At 40.9% G+C, this 10,808-nt stretch overlaps 1 protein-coding gene across 11 annotated transcripts in view; it reads right to left on the bottom strand.

Moving 5' to 3' along the window:
- Window positions 1-10,808, bottom strand: part of LOC102306604 (RNA binding protein fox-1 homolog 3) — a 131,313-nt gene that overhangs the window by 84,333 nt on the left and 36,172 nt on the right. For all 11 annotated transcript variants that reach the window (XM_042214503.1, XM_042214504.1, XM_042214507.1 and 8 more), the window contains exon 2: window positions 7,062-7,208. In XM_042214503.1, coding sequence (XP_042070437.1) covers window positions 7,062-7,208 — 147 coding nt within the window. The remainder of the gene's footprint in view (window positions 1-7,061; window positions 7,209-10,808) is intronic.

Here is a 10,808-nt window from a genome sequence, read left to right as displayed (position 1 = left end):
AGGTTCGCTTTATTAAAGTCTCCTGCTACAATGAGGGCTGTGCCCGGGTCCTTGTTTTGAAACGAACTCAGCACATCATGTAGTTCGGACAAAGCCATACCTGTGTCCGCTTGGGGTGGGATGTAGACCGCCGTGGTGTTGACTGAGGTGAACTCACAGGGCAGACAGAAAGGGCGGCACTTAATGCTCAGGAACTCCAGATGTGGCAAGCAGCCGCTGCAGAGAGCAGAAATGCTCCTGGCATCACACCACTTTCTGTTTACCATGAAACACACTCCTCCACCTTTGCTTTTGACTCTGCCATTCTGTCCGTGCGGAGTACAAAAAATGAATCTGACAGAGTTACGGCCTGGTCCGACACAGTGGGGGTCAGCCATGTCTCCGTGAAGCACAGAATGTTGCAGTCCCTCATGTCACGTTGGAAGGTGACTCTTGCTCTTAGGTCATCGAGCTTGTTCTCCATGGATTGTACGTTGGCCAGTAGGATACTGGGAAGTGGTGCGCGATGCGCCTGCTGTCTTAGTCTGTTCCTAATGCCAGTGCGTTTCCCCCGGCGCTTCTTTGTTCTACGCCTCGGATGAGCGGCCTGTCCTTTGTTGTTCTCCGCGCCGCGTAGAATCTCTGGTGGCCAGGATGGGTCGGGTTTAAAAGTGTCCAAGATTAGATGTGCAACCTTGTCACCGATGTTTACAAGTGATCTGCTGTCGTAGACTATAAGACTAGAGGATTTTGGAATGTAAACCAGAGCAAAAAATAAGTAAAAAACAAGAAAAGTGGATAGTCGGAGTGGAGCGGTCAGGAAGGTGTCTGGATGTGGCCGCGCCATCTTACTTGGATGGATGATGAACAAGGATCACTCAGAAGTGTTCGTCTATGCTCTGTGTCAGGCGCTTCAGTAGATTACTCGTGCTATTCACAGCAGTTAGTTTTTTCTCCCCAGGACATATCTTACATATTACTTTAATATTCTTGTCTGCTTGTTTCAGAAAAGTGAAGAGACGGGAATATGTCCATTTCATAAAACAGCCACACGCATCAGGTGAGTCCGACATCTTCCGCTTTAGAATACGACTATGCAGCAAACTGGCGCGCATCTGCACTACAGCGATGTTAAAGCGGTAGAGTTTACTTCTACATTTAGAGCAGGGGTCGGCAACCTTTCTGATGACGAGTGCCATCTAAAATTTCCTCAGAAGTCAGTGTGCCATATGACTGCATTAGCAATAAATTTAATAATGCTCTATATTAACAGTTACACACTATATAGAAGAACTTTATAGAATTATATTTGTTCACAGATGTTGGCAGTTATCAGCGATCAGAAAAGAAAACATTGGTTCAAACACCTGAAAGTCCTGAAAACACATGGTGAATTCTATCTCAAGTTTTTGAATGAAATGCGGTACTGATGCTGTGCTGAGCGGACAGCTCCTGAAGCATTTGAAGTGTCTGAATGTGGAAATTTCAACATCGCTTGAAAAAACTGCCAGCTAGCAACGTCCCTCTGACCAGTAGGTGAAGTTATTTTTAGCCAATTACAAGTTGAATCTGGTAGTTGGGGTTGTTAGCTAAGATACCATCATTAAGAAGTGGCACAACTAATGTGTCTATGCGAGCTAATTTGCGATGTGCACCGCTGCCCCGGCCATTTATTTTTTAATGCACCTTCTCATTTTGACTAGAGACCGGCCCACCAGGTATTAAAGCCACAAAGCCTTTGAATGAAAACGCTGTGGTGACAGGGATGTACACTGTCTTGTTGGTATATATGTATGATATCTATACATTTATATCAGATAAAAACTTTGGTTGTAAGATTCAGATAATTATTTAATAACAGCGAGACATTTTAAATGAGAATAAGAAAGTATTTCTTTGTGCCCCCCTCTCCCTTTTAATGCCCTACCTGCCCCCCTGGCAACACTTTGCTAGACCCGCCCCTGCACAGTTACCAGCTGTCAGCTACTTAGAAAAGGATCCTGGTGTTATTTGTCTCTCAGAAACAGTTCATAACTTCAACTCATCCACGTCACCTAAAAGGTAAACCTGTTTCTCCATCACCTGTTCAGCTCTGATGATCCAGTAAGGACATCTCCTGGTTTCATCTTTATGTTTCCCTCTCACCACATATCCAAACCGACATCATGACCAGCAGCTTTACAGCTGTGGCTCCAGCAAACATCAGCTGATACTAGAAACTAATATTAAATAAAGTCTAACAACAGCTGATCAAGCTTAAACGTGCTGCTGTTGTTTAGCGCGACATCCGCTGGTTTCCTCTTTCTGGCGCAAAGTGGGCGATAAACAAACAAGAGAGCCGATCAGCTGATCATTGATCAGTTTCATGATTGAAGGAGAAACAGGAGAGGGAGGGGAGAGAATGAGAGGAGAAGAACAGCTGTGCAGCAAACACAGAATAAATCCAGCTTTGTGTCTTTTTCGTTGTAGCTGAAGTCTGGGACAAACTGTTCCATTTCACCTCAATACGAAACGAGTAATATTTTCTCTGATTACGAGACCATTCCGTTTTTTAGGGGACGGTTGGCAACTCTACTAACTTATGAATAAAATAAAGTTCATGCTAGCTAGCACGCAGTACGAGTTATTGTAACTGACTGTAAATAGTCAGCACAACAAAAATAAAACTACACCTAAACTTTATATCTGGCCCAGATAGACTGCAGGTCATAACTTCTTACCTGAAGTTCAGTTCACCTGACACTCGGACCGGTAGCTGCCTCGGGTCTCTCCTCTTGCCTCCCCTCTTGCCTCCTCTTTCTCTCATCCACCCACTGGCCTCCACCACTTGCTAATGTTACTGAATCTGTGGAAGCTCCGCCACAGCCACCACCAAACAACTGAGTTATTTTTATACACTGGCCAGCATCTGGCCAGCATCTGGCCAGTTAACCCTTCGCGTGCCTAGGGTTGCCGACCCCTGATTTAGAAGATAAATTATTGAAATTAAATAATGATATTCAGCGAGTTTATTATTTTAAAATGTAACGCAAGTACATTGTAAGTAACTGTAATTAAAATATCTAAAAATGAACAGTAATTAGTTACTCTACTTTTTCAGTGGAAAAGTAATTTAACTACAGTAACACGTTACTTAGTAACGCATTACACCCAACATTATTCTTGGCATTATTCTTAACTCTGAAATATTGTGAACAGCATCAGTGGAAACTAATTTAGAAAACCTTTTATCTGTAAGCTCTTTAGCCCCCCAAAAAAATGCTAAGAACATCCTGTGTATGGCACCAAAAATGTAACATATCTGATGAGTCAAGTCCCTGTAGTAAATGAAATGGTGTATATCAGTGCCCCCTTCTTTCTAATCACTCTAATTGTCTTAATCAACATAAACACACTCTCTCCACTGTTAGGCCCAGCAATAGTAAAGCCCAGGCTTTCTAACTACCCACTCAGATCAAATGACTCCACTGCTACACTGATATGTTGATGGGAATTAGCAGATTTGCAGATTATAATCACACCACGTTTCCTCAGAGGCAGAGCCGGTTTGAGAGGAGCTTTATGGAATAATTGGATAGGCAAATGAGACTGTAGCCATGAACAAGAGGCATTAAAAAGAATTCCCTTGCCGGGGGCTCTGTGCTACCTGGATGTTGAAAGCCTTCAGAACAGGTGATTAGACAGGAGTAGATGTCATTAAAACTCCATTAGCACAAAACCCAGCCCCCAGTGCTCACTGCAACCGCAGACACACACTGGTAATGCAGATCATAAGTGTTTGTGTGTATAAAAAGCCTGTGTGTGTCTGCTGAGTATCTAATGACTCATTTAGGACCCCTACCCCTGGGAAACGTGACAGTAAGGACCCTCTTGCGGCTGGCTCACTAAGTGCCTGCTTATTAATTAAACACAGCTGAGGCTCAGGGGGTAACAGCAATCCTGCATCAGCTTGTCAAGTTTCATTCTACATGTGGGTAAATGAACAGTATCCTCCTGCAAGTGCTGCACAGCCTGCATGCTTTTTGGTTCCATGCATCTGAAATTATGACAAATTCTTGGATGCCCAATAACAACAGATACTGACATGTGGTAAATACAGGACGGCTTCCTTCTAATAGCTGCGTAGGTAAATGTTTGTAGTAAGTTTTGAGTGCAGGAAATCAATAGAGGTGCAGTCCTGGAATACAGATTTCACTCACATCTTGAGAATGAGAGAACTGAAAAACAAAGTGGCGCTGTGAATGCCAATTATCATTCTACCATTAAAAAAACCCAGCCTGGTAATTTCCCTTCAATGTGTTTTTCTAATTATGAATTCAACTCAAATAAGCCAGGGTAATGAACCCAGTTTATCCTTTTCTAAAACCAAAGTTTTCTCTCCTTGACTCTGACTATATTGCTGAAACTATACACAACAACCAGAAGAAGGCGTGTTGTTCTTTAGTATTGTGTTATTCACATATGCAGAGATTCAGCTTGTGTCTGTCTCACCTCTGTTTGAACTCGTTTATAAGCCTCTGTGTAATGTTCTCGTATGACTTTCCTCTAACGGGTTTTACACAGATGCAATTTCATTTGGTGTAATGCTCCAACTATCGTATTTGTTTGCATTTTGGTGTTAGACTAGAAGACCGTAATGAAAGACTGAACCAGTTGTTTGTGATTTCCATTAAAGTGAATGGAGGAACCCACTGAAGTGAAACCTGAGTTACTCCTACTGCAGTGACACTGCTTTATAACCAACAACCCCTGAAGCTAAAACATTGACACTAGAAATAAAGAAATGGTGTGACCATGTGTAAGAGAGTCTGTTGTCAGTGCTGGGATGATTCCCTGACAACTCGTTACATCCTTAATGCAGAAAACATCGTTCATCAAAACAGACATTCTGAAGTAGCAAAACAAGTTATTTGGAAGTTGTATTTCTGCATTACTGACAATGTTTCCATTTCACAAAGACAAAAAAGGAGTAAAATTAGCTGAAATGATCTCAGCAAAGTCTGACTCGTCAATTTGTGAATCATCTGTAATTTAGTTCACATAGCTGTTAAGATATACGGTTACATTAGTACCAGAAGGTGCATCACACTTTCCTGCTGTACATCTGTACCTTCCCAGTACTTGTATAAAATTGTATGTCATACACTTTGCATTATATTTTGTAGAAGAGAATTTTTCAGCGAAACCTACTTCCAGAAGAAGAAGGAGGCACTTGGAAACAGTTGTTGCTGTGCTTCCTGTCCTGCTCTTAACGAGGCTGGATGACCTCTGAGCATCACTGATTGTAGTGGGAACTAACAAATTGTCTGTCTCTTCCAATCCCCCTCTTCGGCTTCCACATTCGTGTTTCTTTCTTTCTCACAATTCCTTCTTTGCCTCTATCAGATGCTGTCACTACTTAATTATGTTGAAGTGTTTAGTGCCTTGGAGACCTCACTAAGTGAGTGGGAGAAAGTTCACAGTGCCACTTCTTTTCAAGATTACACTCTTTTAGACGCAGACAAAATGAAGATGTCACACTTTATACACCTAATGAGGATAAATTCCCTAGTTGAGGAATCCCATTATTTATATCAACTGATGGACCCTTTCATCAACTCTTCATCAGCCCACAAAAGCCTTGTACATGACGAGGCCTGTGGGCTGTCGTCCCTCCTGCTAAAACAAAGTACCGACTTTGAGCAGATATTGAACTCCACCAGAGAAATGTGGAAGTTAGTAGATGTGTCAGAGAGGGGAAATCATACGATATTTAATGGTAATGGTGGATTTATATCAGTAAATCTATAGTCTGTGAATTGACCTGACTCTTAGTAAAAACCTCAGTTGTAATTCCATTGCTTGAGAGAACTTTGTATTTGGCACCAGAGGACATAAGAGAATATTTATTTTTATTGTTAAACCCAGAACACCAAAGACATACCCAATGCACAACCATTGTTACTGCTGCGTGCTACAATGTTAGAACACCGCATGTTTCACTTCTCATGACGTCGCTTTTTTATTTGAAAAAGGCACAACTTTTGATGAGGCAGTCAGCGTGATGCCACACACAGGAGTTTATCCAAGGAGAACAAATATTAATAATTGATAATAGTGAGCGATATTTTCTAAACGTGTCATGTGAACTGAGGGAAGACAGCAGGAAGGAAAGCTCAATACAGAGAGTGCACTTCAACCAAGACCTTACAGTAGGGCGCCCCCTGGTGGACTTTATAGTAGATCTACGAACAAAAAAGTGGATCATCAGAATTTGCTTAACTGATGGAAAAACCTGCAGTACAAATGATCGTAGCCCACTCACAACATCTTTGCCAGGAACACAGCAGGGACACACTCCATGACTGTAGTAACTGAATACACACAACACAATGAAGCGTTAGCGTGCCACTGACTGTTTTTAATGACCTGTTGCCTTTGATTAGTTTTTTGTATGACTGTGTGCTCATGCTGATGTCCTCAGTGTTCTAAACGTTCATAGAAACCAGTTTGTAGCAACAGCACGTATATGTTCTTTGCTTGATATGAAATACTAAGATGTGTAAATACTTATGCTATTGTGTACTTCACACACATGGAGAAATGCCAAAACTGCCTTTCATTGTTCTAGTAACAGTGACAATAAAAAAGCTATTCTATGCTATTCTATTCTACGAGACAGGTGTGTGTGATGCTAATGCTAATGCTAATGCAAGCACATTGTTTTCTTTGTGTGTTTCCAGTGTAAGAGCATGCTGATGGTTATAGTGTACCTATTCTGTTGTCAGTGGCCTTTGGAATGGAAATAGATGCAACGCTCTCGTACCAAATATTCAGAGGTAGGCAGCTGGGTGTTTAAATTATTCAACAAGCCACATGAAAATGTTCATATTTACCCAATGTAAATAATGCATTGTAAATTTCTATTAAAATTCAGTCTGTAGACTACGGTTAACTTCTGTTTTTTAATTATAGCTATACATAAACAGACACATAGATTTATCTTTTCCTGACTGTATTTGTTGATGTTCTTTAAAAGCAGTGACTGCTTTTAAGTGCACAGTGGCACATAAATTATTGCGTGTCATTGTGTCTCATCTCACCCCAAACATTTGCCGGAGGTCAGGGTCCCGGAAGCGGAAAGGGATGTTAGAGACGTGTAACCTCTTGGGTTGCTGCTTCTCTAATGAATCGCTGGGCTGCAGGTGGAGCTGCTGCGAACCCTCGGTCTGTGCCACGTCCTCTGGATGCTGCAAAGAAAACACACGACATTCCACAAATTAGCCACATTTGTTTGCCAGTAAATATACTGCTATATAAACAAAATGTAATTAAATTAAAAAATAGGACTGATGTTAGAGGTAAGACTGCTAAACCTTTGTAGACTCAACAATCTGCATTAAAACAAACAGATCCTTTCTAATATGCAGTGACAGCTTGAGATGCTCTGGGACGTTGAAGGAAGGTCTTTAAAATGACTTTTAAAAAGAATTTCAAAGGATGTCTGTGAAGGTTCTCAGTCATCCAGATCATCGTAGTCAAAGGAGCTTGCAAAGAAAAGCTTCTGGACTTCTTTAAGTTACTTGAAGACGTTTCACCTCTCATCCGAGAAGCTTATTCAGTTCTAAGGTCAAATGGTGGAGAGTCCCAAGCACGACATCCCAGTGTATTTCAGACCCAGCAACACGCTCAGACAAAAACTGGTTCACCCGAAAGACAAAACGCCAAAACACAGACTTAACAATGTGGTGTATGCTGTACAGTGCAGCGAGGAATGCTCAGACCTCTACATTGGAGAGACCAAACAGCCACTTCACAAGCGCATGCCACAACACAGAAGAGCCACCTCCACAGGACAAGACTCAGCAGTCCATCTGCATCTTAAGGATAAAGGACACTCTTTCGAGGATGCCATTGTTCACATTTTGGACAGAGAGGACAGATGGTTTGAAAGAGGAGTGAAAGAAGCATCTACGTCCAATGTGAGCGGCCATCTTTGAACAGAGACGGGGGTTTACGACACCAACTCTCTGCCATCTATAATCCAGTTTTGAGATCCCTTCCCAGACGCCTTAACGCCCACTCACATCCTGGACCATCTGACCGCAGGAATTCGCATGATAAGGTGGGGCCAGGTTTCACAATGAACTCAAGCGTATAAAGTATAAAGCACCTTGATGCAACTGTTGTTGTGATTTGGCACTATGTAAATAACTGAATGGGATTATGTAGTATTTATCTGCTGTCACTGAGCACTCAGACTGCATTTCCACTACAGAGGACAAGTTCCATATTATCTAGTTACATGGAGGGTGAGACAACACCAGCTCTCTGTCAGTGTGTGTTAGTTTTGGAGAGGAACAGACAGGAAAATGCAGTGTTATATTTGTAAAACAAAAGCTCCAGACCACTAACAAGATCCATTTCTGCAGGTCAGCAGGGCAAAAAAGTCACACACAAAAAATCCCGAGTGCCTGCACCACACTGAACAAGAGGATGCTGCTAAAAACGAAACTACATTAAACTGTATCACAAGCATTAGACAGATTAACATTAATTTGGAAATTTATATTCAACTTAATGTAAAGAGCTGTTATCAGTTCAATAAGGAGAGATCATTAGAAGGAATTAAACATTCTTTCTAACAACAGCAGGAGCCCTGAGTAACATGGCGGAGATGGGGAGGAGGCACAAAAGCATCTGTGATGGAGAATGTTAGACGAGCACATGGAGAAGAGAAGAAGATGACCGGACTAGACCAGTCATGTCACAGCGAGCATGGGAAAGTGGAAGCAAGTTTTGATTAGCCAACAGACACTTGGGAAACAGACAGTGACTAAATGTTTTACATGCATACACATAAGCTTCATCCTAAATAACATTATCCTCACTTGAACCGTCTTTTCTTTTTTCCCCCATGATGTATTTTTTCATATGAAGAATGTGGACATGGATGACATTTCCATAAGTAATTATAAACTTAAGCTTTGGCGTCTCCAAACTGATAATATACGAAGTTCAAAACTTGTAGTCTTATGTGTAGATTAGAAATTTAGAAAAAAAGATACAAACATAAATAAAAAACAGAAATCACCCAATCTTACACAACAGTGAAGATGTCTCTCAAACTGCTGACCAGTGTTGGGTAAGTTACTTTAAAAAAGTAATTAATTCCTAATTACATATTACTTACTCAATATTGTATTTAAAATACTTATCTAATTACTGTGTCAGAAAAGTAACTTAATTACTAAATAAGTAATTTAACTAAATACTTCTTCAAATTCCTATAAACCTTGAGTGGGAGAACAATAGAAATTAAACTCTTTAAATAATAAATAATTTTTTTTAAAGAGAGAGACTCAGTACGCAGCGGTAGCATCTCTTCCACAATGTAGCCTGCAGTCATTTTTTAAGCTCACCTTCAGACGCTTTCTGTGCTGCTGAAGTAAAACCAGGTTTTGCTGCTTAACGGGAGTTGCCACAGTGTTATCCATGGATGATGAACAAGTATCGCTCAGAAGTGTTCGTCTATGCTCTGTGTCAGGCGCTTCAGTAGATTACTCGTGCTATTAATAGCAATAGTTTTTTCTCCCCAGGACATAGCTTACATATTACTTTAATATTCTTGTCTGCTTGTTTCAGAAATGCACCTGCACTGCAACGATGTTAAAGCGGCAGAGTTTACTTCTACGTTTAGAAGATAAATTAATGAAATTAAATAATGATATTCAGCGAGTTTAATTATTTTACAATGTAATGTAAGTAACTGTAATTAAAATACCTAAAAATGAACAGTAATTAGTTACTCTACTTTTTCAGTGGAAAAGTAATTTAATTACAGTAACGCGTTACCCAACACTGCTGCTGACACATGGTGCATATAGTAACTCATGTACTCTCTGAGTATCCATGCAGCTCACAAAGATGCAACAAAATCTCCAATGCAGATTGCATTCCAGTTGGCCGAGGCCAGTGCATCACCCGAATGAAGCTTCCCTATCTTTCAGCAGAGAGCTGACCTCAGCCAGGGTTTCTGGTTTGGGTAGATGGTTAGCTTCTTATGTGTGATGACATCATGCATACCTTTGGAGATTAGGCAGTAGATGCATAGTCCTCCAGCTCCATCTCACCCTCTGATGTCCTCATGAGGTCTAGGCTGCCTAGCATAGCTCTGTCAAAGTGTTGACACTGACTCTTTCAGTGAAAACTGGTATTTCTCATAATACCATAATTCTGAAAGTTGTGTCAGTTTGACATTGAAGACACTGAGTCCACAAGAAGGACCGTGGGACCAAAAGGAGCAATCTAAGAGTACCCCTGCTGCAAGTGGTCAAGAGGTAAACAAGGCATCGGGTGGTCAGGGTGGCAAAATAATTATTTCAATCATTTTATTGGTGAAAAACAGAAAAAATACATAGATGTTCTTTTTTTTGTTTCTTTTGCAAATTGGGAAGCAGCAGCTGGTTAACGTGTGACACTCCAAAGACGCCCTCTCTGTCCAGTTTATAGATGCATCTGTTATTCATATTTTTATTAGGTTACATTGGAAATGGTTCTGGTAACTGGAAGCATCCTGCAGTTAGACTTCTCCTCTTGTGTTTTGTTGTGCTGGATTATAATTTCCTTTCAAATTCTTTTGGTGGGCAAAACACAAACAAGAATATAATGATTTGATGCACAATGAAAGAAATAAAAAGAAAGAGATGGAACAATGATGTCAGCTAAACCTGAGCGATCAATGAAACAATGAAAGAGAAGTGCTGAAGGTAGCAGAGAGAAAAGGAGAGAGGGTGTGTGTGTGTGTGTGTGTGTGTGTGTGTGTGTGTGTGTGTGTGTGTGTGTGTGTG

Source organism: Haplochromis burtoni, unplaced genomic scaffold (assembly GCF_018398535.1).
Source record: "Haplochromis burtoni strain Fernald_Lab_line unplaced genomic scaffold, NCSU_Asbu1 Contig_577, whole genome shotgun sequence".
Taxonomy (NCBI): domain Eukaryota; kingdom Metazoa; phylum Chordata; class Actinopteri; order Cichliformes; family Cichlidae; genus Haplochromis; species Haplochromis burtoni.
Note: the sequence above shows the minus strand (reverse complement) of the source record. Positions and strands in the feature narration are given on the sequence as shown.